General features: G+C 40.0%; 1 protein-coding gene across 1 annotated transcript in view; it reads left to right on the plus strand.

The window, feature by feature from the left end:
• C9 (complement C9) overlaps nt 1–15,907 on the plus strand; it is a 48,250-nt gene extending 32,343 nt beyond the window's left edge. The window contains exons 6-11 of the mRNA NM_057146.2: nt 689–955; nt 4,528–4,768; nt 8,113–8,259; nt 9,581–9,759; nt 14,639–14,867; nt 15,537–15,907. Of these exons, the coding sequence (NP_476487.2) occupies nt 689–955; nt 4,528–4,768; nt 8,113–8,259; nt 9,581–9,759; nt 14,639–14,860 (1,056 nt within the window). The 3' untranslated portion in view covers nt 14,861–14,867; nt 15,537–15,907. The remainder of the gene's footprint in view (nt 1–688; nt 956–4,527; nt 4,769–8,112; nt 8,260–9,580; nt 9,760–14,638; nt 14,868–15,536) is intronic.
• The last annotated feature ends 2,861 nt before the right edge of the window (nt 15,908–18,768 follow it).

The following is an 18,768-nucleotide window of genomic DNA, read 5'->3' on the forward strand; positions in this document are numbered from 1 at the left end:
AATATGGCTTGAATTTTTTTAAAAAAAAATTTGCAGGTATTTAGAGATAAGAGACTTTGAACTCTTAAGGTGTCTTAATTTTTGAAGGCTGAGGATTTTTAAAGTTGGAGTCTATTTTATGCTATTGTATAAACAAGAATTTTGCAGACATGGGATAAGAGGTTATACCTTAAAGATGATGTGTCCATGTGTTGAGTTAAAAGGGAGGGGTGGTGGTGGCTGGTTATAATTGCTCCCTTGACACAGTCTAGGACACATCTATAGACACATCTATGTGGGATTGTCCTGAGTGTGTTAATTGATGTGAGGAGACACAACCCTGGGTTTAGGCCCAAAGTTATGTTACAGGAGAGAAAGAAACCGGAGCAGAAGTATACATCTGCTCATCTATTCACTCTTTCTGCTCTTAACTGTGGATGTAATGTGACCAGCTGCTTCAGACTCCTGCCTTGACTTCCCCACAGTATGGAATCCTGAGCTGAATAAATCCTTTCTCCCCTAAAGTGGCTGTTGTTGAGGTATTTTATCACAGCAACAGAAATGAAATCAAAACACGGGCTTTGAACTCGAACCACAGAAATCTTACTCGGGCATCTACACCTGAAACCCTTTCCCTCTGCTGCTTTTCCAATCGCTGCCTGCTTTGGGTTTGTTTGTTTGACAGCTCTTTTTTATTATACACTTTTAGACCAAGGCTGACAAAAATTTCAGAACTGAGAATTATGAAGAACAGTTTGAAATGTTCAAAACCATCGTCCGAGACAGGACCACGAGTTTTAATGCAAATTTAGCTCTAAAATTCACAATCACTGAAGCACCTATAAAAAAAGTTGGAGTTGATGAAGTCAGCCCAGAAAAAAACTCTTCAAAGCCTAAAGACTCTTCTGTTGATTTTCAATTTTCATATTTCAAGAAAGAAAATTTTCAACGATTGTCATCCTACTTGTCACAGACGGTAAGAACTGTTCATATAGACAGTGTGATATACATATTTCAAACTAACCCAGCTTCTTTTCTAAGGTAACAGGAAATGCAAGTAAAACACACCAAATGTTCACTGAGATATTTAGAATAGGAAGCAAACTGCCAAGGGCAGAGAGCTCTCAGACGCTGGGCGGTAGTCAGTGCCGTTGACATTGAGTGTTAGTGACTAGAACGTGTCCCAAAGGTTCCCAGCATGCTGTTGGACGAAGACCTAAGTGTCAGAGCATTCTACTTAGCAGTCAGCATGTGTAGTAACGCAATGAAGAATTAACCTGGAGGATTTCGCTTATTTGTCCCATGCTCGCCCCCGCCCCCCAGTGATGCCTATGTGTTTACTGTAAAGCCTGTCTCTCTGAAGCAACTGTGCTCCTGAGAGACCAGCTCTTTTGGGTTCAGACTCCATCTTAGAGAACCTGACCTAATGTTGAGCTGAGTTAACCAATAAGTCAAGCCGGGGTCTAGCACTATTTTCCAGGTTACTCCCAAACAGGCCTGTGCCTCCAGGTTACTCTAACGTGCCTGCTCCTGGCACTTCACTTCCTAACAACCACCGATCAGGAGGAAAGCAGAAGTGACGTTTATGGTTTGGCTCCCGGCACCAGCCAATTACGTTAAAGGGCAACAGAATTCCATAATACCCCCTCCCCCCCAGTTAAATGTGTTCCAGGCTGGAAACCCTGATTACCCCTATAAATGCTTGTTTGAAACTGGGCTCCGGGCTCCACCTTCAGGCCCCGGTGCGTCAGGGTCAGCAGGGAGCCCAAGCTCCAGCTTAAAGAAAAGGACCCTAATGCAGTCGCATTGGAATCTGTTCCGTGGTGGTCTTTGGGGGCTCACACTTATAAATACTGGACACAAAATCAATCCTCTTACTTTGGAACCGCAAGTCTAGACTGAGGCTTTAAAAAATAATTTTTGGTTTTATATTTACGGCAGATTTCAAAGTTCATTTCACCACCTTTAGAATAAAGGTGAGGTATCCCTTCAGCGTTGGTGTGATACTGACCAAATGCTTCCTCTCCCTTTCCTGATGCTGTCACCACCTGCTTGGACACATCATCTGCCTTGGAATTCCCTCTCGCTATTTATATTGTGCTTAATTGTACAATTAGTTTGTGTGAGTCTGCACTTTGCTGAAATATGCACATTCCCCTCAGAGTTGGAAATCTCTTAGTTCATTCCGTTCTTTCTTAATTGTAGACTCAATGTGTAGCCAGGCATTTTTCTAGATACCTAGAATCCATTTTTTAATCATGCCAGCAGAGAATCTTACCTTTGTGCATCTGAAAGCTCGACTGAGGGCGTTAGGCAAAAACAACGAATAGAACAGCAAAGAGAGTCGGCTATCCAGTCTTTAGAAATTGAGTAGTGCTATGGAGAAAAGAGAATGATAGAGGACCTTGAGGGAAATGGAGATTTGGTAGCAAAAAAAAGTGCCACAAAGAAGGCTCACGAGGGAGCTTCACTGAGAAAAAGAAATCAGAGCAAAGACTTAAGGGAGATGTCACCAAACGGGCGAATTAAAGATGATGTTTCTGGAAGAAGAACTATTAAAGTCTGGGTTCCAAGGTAGAAAGAGTGTGTGAAATGATTCTGTCACACTGAACCAGAAAAAGACTTGGAAGCATCAAAGCTCACTGTAAAGGGTGAATTTTCTTTCTGTAACAAGGGTTTTGGCTCAACTGTTGACATTCATTACTAAACCTAAAATGGTCACCTTGGGTACGCTGTTGGGAAAAGATTGGTTGGGCATGCAAAGAACAAGCGTAAGAATGGGGGTTTTAAAAGACAATGCAGGAATCCAGATGGGACACAGTTGAAGATTAGGGGGAAAAAATTAGTTTCCATCAAATCTGATTGCAGTGTTGGGAGTCTAGTCATTTGAAGGATGGAGTTGCTGATGGGAACTGAAAGACTGAAAGGAAGATCGGGGTTACGCTCAGTTAGACTAAGTCTGAGCAGTCGGTTAGATGTTCAACTGGAGATGCCAGGTAGGAAATAGGTAGTCTAGAGTTTGGGAAAATATCCAGGTTTAAGTTCTAGTTTTAAGAGGCTTTGACAGACAGATGATGCTTAAACTCCTGGGGTTTTATGAGACATGGTTGGAAGAAAAAATCAAGTAGCTTTATAAGTAGAAGAATACGTGCTAAATTTCAGAAACTTCATGAGAAAAAATTTGTCAGAGGAAAAAACCTGGAAGCAAGGGGGTGGAATGCCTCTGGATCAGCCCCGCCTCCGTCAATGAAAAGCTAGGCCCTCTGATTCCACCTAGACGTGCTAGGTCAGCACTAACTATATGATAGCAAGATACCAAGGGTAATTTGTTCGTATTTTTCAGCCTCAAAAGCTCTGAAAAACATAAACATAGCGTGCTTAAGGCTCTGAGTCATTTTCAACACACTCCTTCCCCTCTTAAAAAATAGATTAAAGAGAAAATAGGAAAAGAGGAGTTGGGGATAGAATGTATAAAAAAGCTTTTCAGGCAATGTTGTGTCTAATGAGGGCTAGGGAATGAGTAGCAGCTGGTGAGGCTCAAAGAACGACCCCCACCCCCCGCAAAAAAGCCCTTTTTATTGTTTTAAGATGAAAGAAAGCACAACCGATTTGGGTGCGAAATGATCTAAGACCTACTTTTGAAATCAGTTGAGCCAAAGAATATCACATCTATTTTACTCCAAATCCCATGATGCAGTTCTCATTTTGACAGTAATAATAATTTAAAAAAGGACCCCTGATTCACTTTGCTCATCTTTGAGACTCCACTGAGAAATAGCGTGAAGCTCAGAAAACAGAGAACTCATGACAGCCTCTGCTGTATGAAGTGAGATCCTGGAAGTTTCTCCTTAGGTGTATTTATCCATGAGGGGTTAGAAGCCACGCCGTAGTAGAGAGCATGTCTTCAAACACAGAACATAGGTCTTCAAACAAGAAGTAGAACATCCTACTATCCAGAGGAAATCCACTGTGTCCTTCACAGTATATTCCCCATCAAGAGAGAAGCACCCGTTGACCAGATTTCTCCTGTGACAACTTAGTTTTTTCTGTTACTGTGAGGAGGATCCTGCAGGAGGCATTCCTTTGTATGGAACGTCTTTAAATCACAGGATACTTGAGATTACTTGTTACATGTGTCAAGTACTTTGTTTCTTTGGACTGAATACTCAAAATCCCTTTGTATAAATACTACACAATGAACTTAGGAACTCTTCCGTTGATGGGTATTTGGGCTCTTTCCGGTGTGAAGTTATTTTGAGTAACACTGCTATGAAATTCTGAAATAGACCCTTTGATATGCATTTAAAAGTGGCATTATTGATCATGGGGGCCAATGAGTGTTTAACTTTATGAGAAACTCCCAGGCAGGTCAATCAAAGAGTCTGACCGACCACGTCTGAGTTTCGTATGCTGTTTCAACACCAGCAATGGTTTACTCGTTCTGATATAGTCTTCTGTAGTAGTCACTGCTAAAATATTATTCCCCTGGCTAGTCGCACGATAGTGATAAAAGCCATATCTCTCTTCTTCAACTGTTTCTCAAAACAGAAAAAGATGTTTCTGCACGTGAGAGGAATGATTCAACTGGGGAGATTTGTCATGAGGAATCGGGGCGTTATGCTGACGACAACTTTCCTGGATGATGTAAAGGCTTTACCAGTTTCCTATGAAAAGGGAGAATATTTTGGATTTTTGGAAACCTATGGGACTCACTACAGTAGCTCTGGGTCCCTGGGAGGGCTCTACGAACTGATCTATGTCTTGGATAAAGCTTCCATGAAAGAGAAAGGTATGCTGGGAAATAGAATCCAAGCTACAAATGCGGTTCTGATTGAGTATCGGTGCCTTCATTACCTCCTGTCAGTAAACTCTTAGAATAGAATAACCTGATAATCTGCTCCTTTGAAGAATTCTTTTCTGCCCTTTGGCATCTAACAGTCTATCAAATGGCTCGTTGATTTCCACTTTGAATAAGCTCGCTCGCTAGTATTACTGCGAAATGCACCAAATCATATTATAATGGAATGACTCTTGATGGGAATAGAGTTTCTAAGGAAATATTATTTAAGACGTGGAAGAAGGTTTACATAACTTTTCTCTTCAGCCTCAGACCAGCTCAATTTGTGTATGATAATTGTCTTCCAAAGCACTCTTCCTCGTTGGTGGGAGCAAATTGTTCTCAATGTTGCCTTTGAGAGGAAGGAAGAATCAATATTCTAGTACAAATACAATGTATTAAAGCAAAGTGGAAAATTGGTTTTGCCTCATATGGTGGCCATTCTAATCTTATGGAGGGAGTTCATTTGAGGCCATATTGAGTAAGAGTTTGTTACACTCAAAACCATGGGGCAAAGGTAACATAGTGCTTCACCCATGTGTCCTCCAGAGTTGGGAGATATCTTTGGGCTAAAGATTTATATAATTCTTTCAAGAATAAAGTAGATGGGCTGGAGAGACGGTTCAGAGTTTAAGAGCACTGGCTGTTCTTCCAGAGGTCCTGAGTTCAATTCCCAGCAACTCATAACCAGGTATAATGAGATCCGGTGCCCTCTTGTGGCATGCGGGCATACATGCAGGCAGAACATTGTATACATAACAAGTAAATCTTTAAAAAAAAGAATAAAGTACAGCAGTCAGGTACAGTAATATATGACTGTGATTTCAGCTACTTAAAGAGCAAAGGTAAAAAGGCTTGCTTAAGACCAGAAATTTGAGGCCAGCTAGGTATCACCGAAAGACTCTGTTTCATAAAAATAAAAATAACAAAGTAAACTCAAAATAACAGTATTCATAAATCATAGTCATAGCCAGATGTACTGAAGCATGCCTTTAGTATCAACATTCAGGAGGTAGGGAGGCAGGAGGATTTCTATGATTACTAGGTCAGACCGGTCTCCAAAGAGAGTTTCAGAACCAGAGAGACCCATCTCAAAGGAAAAAATAAACAACATTTTTTTCTGTGAGTGATTATAACTAGTTACACTATTTCTTAGATGCCAGCATATCTCCTTTCCATCCTCACAATAATTGGGTCTCTCTGTTGGGCAGAGATGTGTTGCTAAGAAATACTTTTGTGGCTTCTGCGTGTGTATCAAGGCCACAGTGGAGAGTGGGAAATGATGGTGATCCTAAGCTCACCATTCTCCCTGGATCAATAAACATCTCACACGAGACAGATAGCAGGGTCAGAGCAAACCGGTCTTGCTACCTCAGTCTGGCCTTGAGAACATAGATGCCTCCCTAGGGGCACACAACACGAAGGTGATTGGCTCACTGGGCTGCCAATGGCTGTATCCATGGTATAGGGAGGTCTCTGTGAGTTCCATGAGTCAAAATGGATTACCAGAATGAGAGGCATAATAGGAACTGAACAACTGGAGCACAAAGGCTCCGTCAGGGTGATCAGAACACAGCGAACCCCCTAGCCCAGATGTATCTTCAAATCCATGTTCTACAAACGAGATCCTTACTCCTGAGAAACTCGGAGCTACCTACTTAAATCTGTGTACCTCTGGCCTTAGAAAATGGTCAGAGGGCTAGTCCAGTGCTTTTGAGGAGGAAACTGCATCTCTGCAGCTCATTTTATGTCATTTGCATATGGAAGGGTCCGCTGCTTGAGGTAGAAAATAAGCTCTCAGGGGTCATCTATTCTCCAGCCTCATTTTCAGAATGTGGGGCCTCATACTTCTTAAGGGTGGGTGTAAAACGTCTAGAATTCTTTTTCTGGCATTGTCTTTTCCCTTTTTTTCTTTTTTTAATTCCTTAAATCCTCCCTTTCCCCTTCTCACTGGAAATAACACCAGACAATTCTTCATTTGTCTCTACAAGCACACAAGAAATGCATGTTGGATGAATTAAAGTCTAGATTAAACTTAGTTTCCCTAAATGAAACATCGTGGCTTTCATAACAAATAATAGCATGTGTATGTGTGTATGTGTGTGTATGTGTGTATGTGTGTGTGTATATATGTGTGCATGTGTGCATGTATGCATGTGTGCATGTATGCATGTGTGCATGTGTGCATGTGTGTATGTGTGTATTGTGCATGTGTGTGCATGTGTGCATGTGTGTATGTGTGTGTGTATGTGTGCATGTGTGTGTATGTGTGCATGTGTGTATGTGTGTGTGTATATATGTGTGCATGTGTGCATGTATGCATGTGTGCATGTGTGCATGTGTGCATGTGTGCATGTGTGTATGTGTGTATTGTGCATGTGTGTGCATGTGTGCATGTGTGTATGTGTGTGTGTATGTGTGCGTGTGTGTGTATGTGTGTGTATGTGTGCATGTGTGTATGTGTGTATGTGTGCATGTGTGTGTATGTGTGCATGTGTGCATGTGTGTATGTGTGTGTATGTGTGTGTATGTGTGTGTGTATGTGTGTGTGTGTGTGTGTGTGTGTGTGTGTGTGTGTGTGTGTAGGAGCACCAAAAAGAGAAATATGAACGAAAGCTGAAGGACCCATTACCCTTAAAGGTATGGGTGTTGAGGAAGGTCTATTTACCCTTAAAACAAAGGATCTGTTGAAATATATAATATATTATAATAAATTACAGACTTCAAGGAATCTAAGAATATAACTGCTTAGACAGGCATAGGCCACAGTGAGTTAACTTCCAAGATTCTTATTTGTGAGCATTCATAGTATCAGCCAAGATGAAGTTGCCATATATGCAAACCATCTGTCCTAAGCAAATGGGGACTGTTCTGTGATTCTGGAAATGAGTGATAGTTCATTGAGAATTAATAGGTTAATATGAGAATTAAGGTAGCTTACTCATACAAGATGCTTAGAATGAGGTCAGGTGTGTACTAACCACTCGATGCATGTTAGACGTTGCTTTTTCCTTTGGGTATCACAAAGGATTCTACTATAAACATGTTAGCTGACATATATGCTTTTCAAGCAGGTGGTAAATGTAATATAGTGTCCTTCACTACTAAGCTGACAAGCCAAGTAAAATCATGCCACTAGATTCCAATAAAAAGACCATGGAAGACATGATATTACCTTTCAGCCGATAATGGTGTCTAGGGATGTACATATATTTGTTATAAAATAATAAAGTTAGAATTTATGTGTGATGTTAATGAAAAATATCAAATAACCTTCATGTAAATCTGTAACACAGGTGTTGAACTGAGCGATGTAAAGCGGTGTCTTGGGTTTAACCTGGATGTTTCTCTATATACGCCTCTACAAACCACCTTAGAAGGACCATCATTGACAGCCAATGTTAATCACAGTGATTGCTTAAAGACAGGGGATGGTAAAGTAGGTAAGTATGGGCTGGTTGGTTAGACTGAGGCAGGCAGAGCCAAAAGCTAAGAGTACTGCTCTCCTGACATAACCGTCACTCTTTACCATCTTCAGTTAGAAATTTCAAAATCATTCATGCATTCACATATCTGTCAGTGTCATTGTTGTGCAAGGGAGGCATACAGTTCTAGGAGTTGCTACTCACGTATTGATTTGTATATCTTTTGTGGCAATGACAGAAAACTAGGGGTGGAAAAGTGTGTTGAGGACCAGTTTCTTTTTCACTTTAATTTTTACACAAAGATTGAAATGGGCTAATGTAGAATCTTATGTCAAGTACCGAGAACAAGGCCTATATTATCTTCCCGGATTTACTTTCCACTTGCCTTCATTAGCTAACCTTTCCTCAGCACCCCAACCAGGCCTTTTTTTTTGGAACTCTGGATGTCTTTGTTAAAGTATAACCTTCTCTTGTTAATGGTTAGCAAATTTACAAGCATGAAGGTGTGTTGGAGACACCACATCTTCCCCTAATTAGAAATAAAATTATTTTAAATTTTGTATTAAACTTTTTATTTTAAATAGAAATGGTTCTGATTCATCTCTACAAAGACAAGTGATGGTGAAGGAGCTATAGAGAAGGAAACCATTGTTTAAACATATCTACTTGTGGATATAATTGGCACTAACAAAGGGAATCACCTTCTTACACCATTGGGTTGTTTGCATTATCACCTTAAGCTAGTCTTTCACCACGTCATCTCAGATTTCTTATTTGTACCAAGGACGAAAGAGAAACAAAAATATCTTGTGATTCCTCTTCAGTTCTAAAACTACATGACTCTAAAAGTTTCAAAAGTGTTTAGAGTGTTTTAGTTCAGAGAGAAACAGAGAGGAATAGGATTTGGGAGTAGGAACAAATTTACTTTTATATACTATTTAGACACTAATATTTCTATGATATCAAGAAAATTTAGGTGTACTATACACAAATAAAATTATGAAGAAAATTTTTCAAAAATATAGATAATACACCCGAAGTCATGCTAACTTGCATATATCTGCTTTTATTTATATGAGATATAAATTACCAATCTATCTAGATCAATTGTACCACTGTTATTTTTCAAAGAAAGGTGATAGAAATCTACAATTGACTGTTGAGGGGGAAATGCCCTCATAGATTATGGAGGGGAGATTTATGTGAATAATGTTCACAATTCAATATTTACAAGAAGCTATTCTAAAAAGCCATCAATACACATTTATGAAGCTCTATCCGGATAACAGACCACATAGTTGCAAATGCTCTTTTCTTCAAGTTCTTCTTGTTCTTCTAGTAAACATCAGCCGCGATCACATCATAGATGATGTTATTTCATTCATAAGAGGAGGGACCAGGAAGCAAGCAGTTCTCCTGAAAGAGAAGCTTCTCAGAGGAGCCAAGACGATTGATGTGAATGACTTCATCAACTGGGCCTCATCCTTGGATGACGCTCCAGCTCTCATTAGTCAAAAAGTAAGGAATGATTCTTTTAAGACAGAAGATCCTGTCCTTTTCTTATTTCTCGTCCCAGTAGCTTCGCATAACAGTTGCCTTTATAAGACAGAGGTATCCCTATTCAGATGCCCTCGTGTGGCTTCTGTGGAAAGAACGGCAGAAAAGAAAGGCATAGGGTAGAGTCAGACAACCAGATGAATTCCTGCTGCTATCTGTCACTCCCTGGGTGAGAGCCACTTCCGATTTCTAAATTCTGCAGCTCTCCAGGCATTCTTGAAGATGTATTCATAGTCTATAACAAGGGTTGGCACAAAACAGTCATCAAGAATAGATAGCTCTCTTTGGTCTGCTTTGACTCTCCTTGTCTTCTCTGGGTATCATGTATCACCTCCCACTCAGGTATCAGGACTCATCTATGAGTCATAAAGTGGATGTTCATAATGCTCTGACAAACATAAAACCAAAGATGAATAATTCTTGTGTTCTGAGACTCCATTCCCCTCCCTCTCTCTTTCTTATTGTCCAGTTGAGCTCAAACTCCTGAACTTCAGTGAGCCTCCTGCCTCAGCCTTTTGAGTAGCTGAAATTACAAACATGCTCCTTTTCTGACTTTTTTTTGTTTTGATTCTGTCTATGAAGCTGGGGCTACCTCTCTAGCCTGGCTTGTCTTGAACTCTCAGAAATCCTGCCTTAGCCTCCCAAGTACTAGGGATACAGATGTGAATTCCCAGACCTACCTCTTTTTTTTCTATAATTGTAATAGTGTTCAATCTAGGAAGTCCTGAGAGTCTGCAACCTTTTTCCTCTTGAAGGGAGGGGGACGACATGTTACCTTTGTAAAGATGACGTACATACTGTTGCTATTTGGCTGCATCTTTCCACTTCCTAAAGAATGTTTCCCCACGCCAGTATTATTAGAAAGTAGTTTTTTTACTTGCTTTTATAGCTTTCAACTTTCCGTGTGTGCCTTATGGTTTTTCCTTTCCAGTTAAATTTATCTTTGTTCACAACATCAGTTTTATTACATTTTATAAATACTGACATTTTTTGATAGTACCAGTTTTTGAAGAATTTTACTTCCTTATTCTATTTTATGTTCCTTAAGAGTTAATTAGAACCACTCAAACTATCTCAGTATAGGAAGGAAAAACTCAGAAACTGAAAATTGCAACAATTTCTGCATTTCAGTTATAGAACTGAAGGCTTTAGTAGAGGTGCACTCATAACTTCGCATGAGGTGTGGTAGCTCACAGTGTAACTCTAGATGCTTTGGAAGCTAAGGTAGGAGGATTTCAAGGTCAAGGTCTGCCTAGTCACCTTGGAGAAACTGTCTTAAAATTGAAAAAGAGGTGGGAGGAGGAGGAAGAAGGAAGGAAGGAAGGAAGGAAGGAAGGAAGGGAAAGAAAATGGAGAGATAGATAGATAGATAGATAGATAGATAGATAGATAGATAGATAGATAGATAGATGATATATAGATAAAGAGATGGTAGAGATAGATAGATAGATAGATAGATAGATAGATAGATAGATAGATAGATAGATAGATAGATAGATAGATGATATATAGATAAAGAGATGGTAGAGATAGATAGATAGATAGATAGATAGATAGATAGATAGATAGATAGATAGATAGATAGATAGACAGATAGATAAGTATACAATGTAAGCATGAATACATGAGTTCAGCTAGAACAACGGCAACAAAAAATGGCATTTCCCCCTAACTAAACACAATGAAAGTGAAAACATTGGCTTGTATAAAAAAATAAAATCAAAAGAAGCCCATTTGTTAAACATAAATTTTATTTAAATCCATTATCACAGATTCAGTAAATATAATTTTAGTCAGAAGATTTTAAATAAGAAAAGAATTAAAGACCCAGCAGATGACGTCAAGCTGGCCTGTTCTCTCAGCCCTGCAAACCAAGTTCAGTCTGTCCTTTACAAAGGGATCCAAGGCTGGTCTCTGGCAGGTTGTAAACAGTGCAACATAGTTTAGAGCTGGCAATTCACATCTGTAGGAGTAAAGGCTCTACGGAAATGTCCCCCACTGTATTAACTAGAACATTCAAAGACATCCATCAGCTCAGTTAACACAGTGCTTCTGGCTAGGTCCAGCAGGTAGTGTATCTTGTTTACCATTCAGATCTTCAGATGAGTAAAGATTCTGTCCACTCTAGTTGTCTAAGTTTCCTCCTCCAAAAATTGAAAGCCTATTTAACTCAAGTCAATGCCCTACCTAAAGAAATGGCAGTTGTATTGCCCCAAGCACCACTTTGTGATTATATCTTCTTACAGAGAACATTTCAAAATGGAGAAATTGTTATACTTTGTTGAATTTCCCTGGGTATTTTTTAAATCCCCAAAGAGAAATGAAATACCATTAAATTTGACCTTCAAGTAATGTCTACCTGTAATCCCATGTACTCATTAGGATGATGTAGAAGAATGACAAGTTTAAGTCTGTCTGGGAAACCTAATGAGACCTTGTCAAAAGATAAAAATAGATCTTCAGTTACATATCAATGGTAGAACACTTGCCTAGCATAGACAAGGACCTATGCTCAGCATCCAGGTACCAGAAAACACACACACACACACACACACACACCAAATTTGACCTTGAATTGGATTCTAAGGAGTTTTGTTGTTACAAATCTTGTGGAAGTGGAACTTTGGGTGACCGGTTACTAATTTCAGCAGGTAATTACAGTGTGTAATCAGTTGTTCTCCTTTAGGTGAGGAGGAGTATTCTTTTGTGTGTAGACAACGTGTCAAGCACTAGGGATGCTCTTAATACTAAAATAATTATCTTTCTACATAATCATATAAAACTCTCCAGATTCTCTCCCTACTACCCTAAACCATTAAATTGTATTTAATCCTCGGCAGCAAATTAAAACAGTGATCTACATACTTAGGTTGCCAGGTTTATCTTAGAAGAACAACCAGTAAATCACATTACACGAAGTAAAACAATTGATGATTACAATGAATCATATATTGTTGTTACATATGTTGTTTCCTATAGTGGCCATAATATTATTCTACTAAATAGAGCCTGTAGGTTTTAATAGCCCAATATCTAGCTCTTGGCCTCTCTCTATACAGAGGAGATAGGCTGGCCTATTTTCTCCAAATTTACTTTTGTCATACTCTTCAACTTTCAAGAAAAGATGTTAATCATATTTTTAGCTTGCTTATATCCTGACACAAATACTCTACCTCTCCACAGGCTAGCTGAACTTTGATTTTCCCTCTTATATCCACTGTTACAATCAAATCCTTAAAATGTCAGAGGAGAGAAACTACATCTATTACAGATTACTAAAGAGATACGAAGCTTACAACTTCTGCCAAAGCAATAGTTGTAATTTAATACACTGGCTTCCTGTAAGGTTCTGTTTTGCCATTATAAGAAACATGATTATGTAAGCCTGCTTCATTTTCTAAAAGGATGTTATGTAACACACTGCTCCCTTTATGGGAACTCATGGGAAATATTAGTCCTTAATCTCATTTTGATTCTCCTTGATTTCTCATATCCCCATAAATTCCATTGTGTGTTATTCAGGGAACTAGAAGATGTAGCCACATTTGTGGCACACCTGGTGCAAATGGACGTGTTCTTCTGGCTTGAATCGTATTCCCTGGTATCCCTTTTGTCCCTCAGATCATCTGTTCTCAGCTTTTCTTTTTCACTTTCTCGTTCCCCTCTACCAGGCTTACCTTTGAATACATTCAGGCTTTCTCGAATGCCAGGAGGCAACAATGAGTGTTGAGCATATCTACCACTTTGCTCTGTTATACAATTCTTAACAGACACTCACTGGATGTTACTGACAGCCAGTGCCTTTATGGGCCAGATGTTAGCCCTCTGCAGGCTAAAGCCGTGATGGCAGAGTGAATATTGTGTCTAACTCTCTTATATAGGGGTAACAGACAATTCTCATCCCATCATGAAACCACATTTGGTACACAATTGCTAATTATTTTGGATGTCTAGAGGAGATATTAGAGTGATTAATATTAAACTTGGTATTTTAACAAGCTTCAGGATAAGCTGTATCCACTTAAATATAACTAAAATGGCAAGAGAGCTAGCAAATATAGGGAAAAAACTCAAACCCTTTTTTTTTACTTAATAGAAGACAAACTTGGTCATAAAGGATGAAATGTGCCGAAAGGTTTGAAGGGTTACACGGGAACTCTCCTCTGTCTGCTGTGGTAGTTTGGGTGCCAGGACTTAGGCTTCTTTGGAACGGTCCCTGCAGCGTGTCCTTCCTCTTTATCTCCTTGAACACTTGTTTAGATAGTTTTATCCAAGCTATTTCCTTCGTGGCCCTCTATTCCTGTAGATAGATTATCTGGCCTTGACTTTCTTTTGAAGGCTAAAGAAGATAAATATCTTTTCTCGAAATTCAAAATAATTCTACCGCATGCTTACCCTGTTTGTGGCAGAGTTGGGGAAGGGTTTCTTTTTCCTAAATAAGTAGAACAGAGCTGAAATTGGAGTTAGGGTACCACTTCACCAAAACCATGTTAGTAGACACTTTCATGCCTTAGTAGTTCCCGACACATTCTGGATGTGAGCCCATTCTCTCTTAAAAGTAGTGCAAATAGCTTCTCCCACTTCAGGCTTCTTGCTTACTTGATGATATGGTTGATAACATATGCCCACTCTAATTCTTTTTTACTTTTAAATGCAACCTCCATGATAGCATGCATCAAGACTCCTTTTCATCGCGAGCATAACCTCAAAGGTTAGCATGGGATCTAGCAATAAACTTCCCCCAAACAATGACTTGGTGTTGTCATTGATTGAGTGAAGGGAGTTTTTCAAAGTTCTTCTGCACAAACAGACATAAGATTGAATATTTTCTTTCTTACAGCTGTCCCCTATCTATAATCTCATTCCTTTGACAATGAAAGATGCATACGCAAAGAAACAGAATATGGAAAAGGCTATTGAAGACTATGTGAATGAATTCAGTGCTAGAAAGTGCTACCCATGTCAAAACGGAGGCACAGCAATTCTTCTGGATGGACAGTGCATGTGCTCCTGCACAATCAAGTTTAAGGGGATTGCCTGCGAAATCAGTAAACAAAGATAGCCTTCAGGTGAGATGAACTTATTTCAATATTACTAGGGACAAGAATATCCATCTCATGATTAGTTAATATGAAGATGAGCTCTTAAATTACTTTTTAATGAATTCCCATGCTGTATCACTTATAATCTAAATATATTACTATTTATTGAGTAGTGAATGTTGACAAATCAACGCTCGTGTGCTCTCTATATTATTTAAGTATATATTATACATATATATATAATTATAGTTATCGTATTACTCTCTCCCTCACTCTCCCTTTTTTGTGCTTGTATTGCTTCCTTCCTTCCTTTCTTTTCTTCTTTTAGTCTCCTGGTTATTGTAATTTATAGGCAGAATACAGACATTTAATCCTGAACCCAAGTCAATTAACATCTCTAGTGAAAGTTTTCCAATTTCCCCGGAAATTAATTCTCTGCTTAAATATTTCCATTCTCTTTCCCTTGGTTATTGCAGCATACCTTACCTGGATCTTCCCAACAGGACATGAACAACATTTCCTTCTAGTTTAAAAATGTGCTTCACCTCTATGTCTTAAACATCATTTTACTCTGGGTGCCTGGACCCTGGGCTTCATCACAACAGATAATCGGGGAAGGACATATGCATGAGTATATGGGCCCAAAGTTGAAGTTCTATTCAAAATTAAGATTTGACATCCTTTTGTCTTCTATAGGAAACAAAGCAAAACCTGGTTCACATGGAAGGTGGAAAAAAGGACAAAAAAAAGAAGAAGAAGGAGGAGGAGGAGGAGGAAGAGGAGGAGGAGGAAAAGAAAAAACCCCAGGACTTTCCAACTTAGCATCCTACCCTAGAGCGAATCCTCACTGCCAAGTAGAAAGCAGCTTGCTTCATGGAAATCCTACCAACCTCTGATGTCGTCTCTGTTTCAGGTCTACAGTGCCTTTCTCCCCTCTTTAATGCCTATAATGCTTCCATTTTTTTTTTATTCCCTAATGAAGAATCGGCAGTGAGATATGCCAGGACTGCCTTTTCCCACAGGCAATGCCAATCTCTCGCTAATAAAACAAAATTAAATTAAAAACAGAATGTTGTGCTAAAAGGCTCTAAGTAATTGCCAAGCTGCTTCGTATGATTAATATATTCCACCAGCCCCATTACCAAGTCTGTACCATGTCATTTAGCTCTTATTTACGCAGTTGTTTCATTTGCTCGTTCGTTTAATACGTGCATGCGCTCATCTGGCAGATGACGCACACCTACCACATGCACAGGGTTCTGCTCGTGTTAGCCTTTGATGTCCAACTTTAAGTGTCTGGGAGGAAGGGCTGCAGTGTGTATACCAAAAATTTAGCTTAGTTAAATCTTGTGAAATGACCTCTGTTTTGCACAAACTCCAGCAGTTTCCTACAGTTCTTTCGAGTTGACTTCTGAGCTGTGTAAGGTAAGGCTGCTCACCAAAGGAGCTGATTAAAATTGGCTGCAATCTTCCCATTAGATGATAGATGATAGTAAGGTCTAAGACGTGTGTTTGTGTGTGTGTGTGTGTGTGTGTGTGTGTGTGTGTGTGTGTGTGTGTGTGTAGGGGGGGAGACAAAGACAGAGAGTCAAAGAGACAGAGAAAAACAGAGACACAAAAAGACACAGAGACAGAGAAAAACAGAGACACAAAAAGACACAGAGACAGAGAAAGACAGAGACAGAGAGACACAGAAAGACACAGAGACTCAGAGAGAGACAGAGAAAGAGACACAGAGAGAGAGACAGAGACACAAACAGACAGACAGAGAGGGGCAGAGGAAGGAGAGTGGAAGAGAGAGAGAGAAGACGAGCATACATGCGCACGCACGCGCGCGCGCACACACACACACACACACACACACACACACACACACACACACACACACGAAGAGGGCAGGAAGCAACCTTGGTGCTGGCTGTTGCATTCCACCTAAGACAGGTCATTTGCTGTTCCTCTGACTTGTGTTCTATTGCACACAGCAGACTGGCTGTTCCTTCGGGACTCTTCTGTCTCTGACCCCATTTCTCCACCAGAGCTCTGGGGTTGCAGCAACTCCCAGCAGGTGTCTAGCTGTCAGTGGGCTCCAGAGGCTCAGGTCCTTGTGCTTACACAGGAAGTGCTTTTATACTCTGAGTAATCTCCCCAGCCCTGAGAACTTTTGGTTTTTGTAAAGTTCTAAAACAAAGGAAAAGTAATGGGGGGCAAAGAGAGTGGAAAGAAAGAAGAGAAAGAAGGAGGTAGAAAAGGAGAGAATAAAGATGGGGGGCTGGTTCAAAATACTAAGAGGAAAATGCAAACTCAAAATTAACTATTGTATAATTAAATATAAATATTACATAGCATGCCAATTCCAATGCTAATTTTATGATTAAATACTTCATACATCTATAAATATAGATGTCTTTCATTTCACAAATAATTCTCAAAAGTGCATGTGGTTATTGAGTACATAAACTATTTACAGGCAAATAATTTCAAAGGTGAATTTTTAAATTGCTTCTCAAGACTTTTAACAGAAAACCAAAATGTTACTGGCTATGAGATGGCTTGTAACACTGAATATTAAGTTTGATGTGGGGACAGCACTCAAAGTACTGACTCCTTAGGACTTAAAATTGTCCAGTGAGTGCAAAAGAAATCCTAAATTTTGTACCCAAACACTGCATTAATTGGAAAGAATTGGGATTTGTTGAATACACATAAATTCTGAACTCTATTCTTAATCCACTATTGAGAGGTTTTGATAAGGGAGCCTCTGGAGGGTCAGGCAAAATCAGAGTAACTCTTAAGAATTCTTGTGATTCCGAATTGCAAATGTCAGAGAATGTGAGGGTGATCTATCTGCCACCTCTTTCACACCACTAATCTCCACAGTTGATTCAGCTATTGGGCTGGCTGTGGGGAGGGGTGTCCCTCTCCTCCCTCACTCTTCCGTGTGTGTCCCTCTGAAGCTTGGTGGAAAAGAACAGGGAGGCTGACCTCCCCCAAATAGAGGAGGTCACTCACTTAAGAGTAGTTGCACTCCCCTGCCAGAGCCCCAACAAGCTCTCAATTGTCAAACAGGAAAGAACAGAGACTTGCTCAGACCTCAAAGAGTCAGCTTACTCATTGAGCATAGTTCAGAAAGGGAGGTAACTATGGAGATATGGAGATGGTCTAAGTCACTCTAGTCAGTCATAGTCATAGCCATAGTCATTGTCATGCTTTCTCTCTCTCTCTCTCTCTCTCTCTCTCTCTCTCTCTCTCTCTCTCTCTCTCTCTCTCTCTCCTCTCCCCCTAGAGCTATTATCTATAGCTCATCAAGTGCCCTGCTGCTGAGCTACACACTCACCCCCAGCTTCACAATCGATGGCTTAATCCCCTAACTTCAAAAATTCTAATGTGGACTGTGTGGCTGAGTACTATTCCAGCAGGGGGCACTCTTGAGACATCACATACAACCCAGTAGTGATCAGTGCAAAGCAGAAAGTCTCTAACGCTAATGGAGAGAGGACAGCTAGATAGGAGGGGGGAGCCGGAGGCATTCTATGTACTGGCTTGATTGTTTGGGAAAACCAGGTGCTCCTTTGTCCGTGCCATGAGTGCAGTGTGGCTGCCTCATCCCATGTGCCCTCGGAAGGGGTACATCATCTTTCTGAGGAAGACACGTATGAGGATAATCACCCTCTGAAGTTCATACTGCACATTAGAAACCCTCACACTGAACCACTATTGAACGAGACCATTATCAAAAGGATTCAGGTAAATTGGATGAGTAACTGTGTTTCCTGGATCTTGGTAGGCTGAGGCAGGGCCAGAACCTTCTGGGTTGTTACATGTTGCCCTTTTCACATTTGGGCTGCTTATTCATTTCTTATCACTGACAATTAGAAGAAAACCATTGACTATCAGTATTCTAGGTTTGGGAAAGTATCCTCACCCAACC

The sequence above is a fragment of the Rattus norvegicus genome, chromosome 2, assembly GCF_036323735.1.
Source record: "Rattus norvegicus strain BN/NHsdMcwi chromosome 2, GRCr8, whole genome shotgun sequence".
In the NCBI taxonomy this organism is placed as follows: Eukaryota; Metazoa; Chordata; class Mammalia; order Rodentia; family Muridae; genus Rattus; species Rattus norvegicus.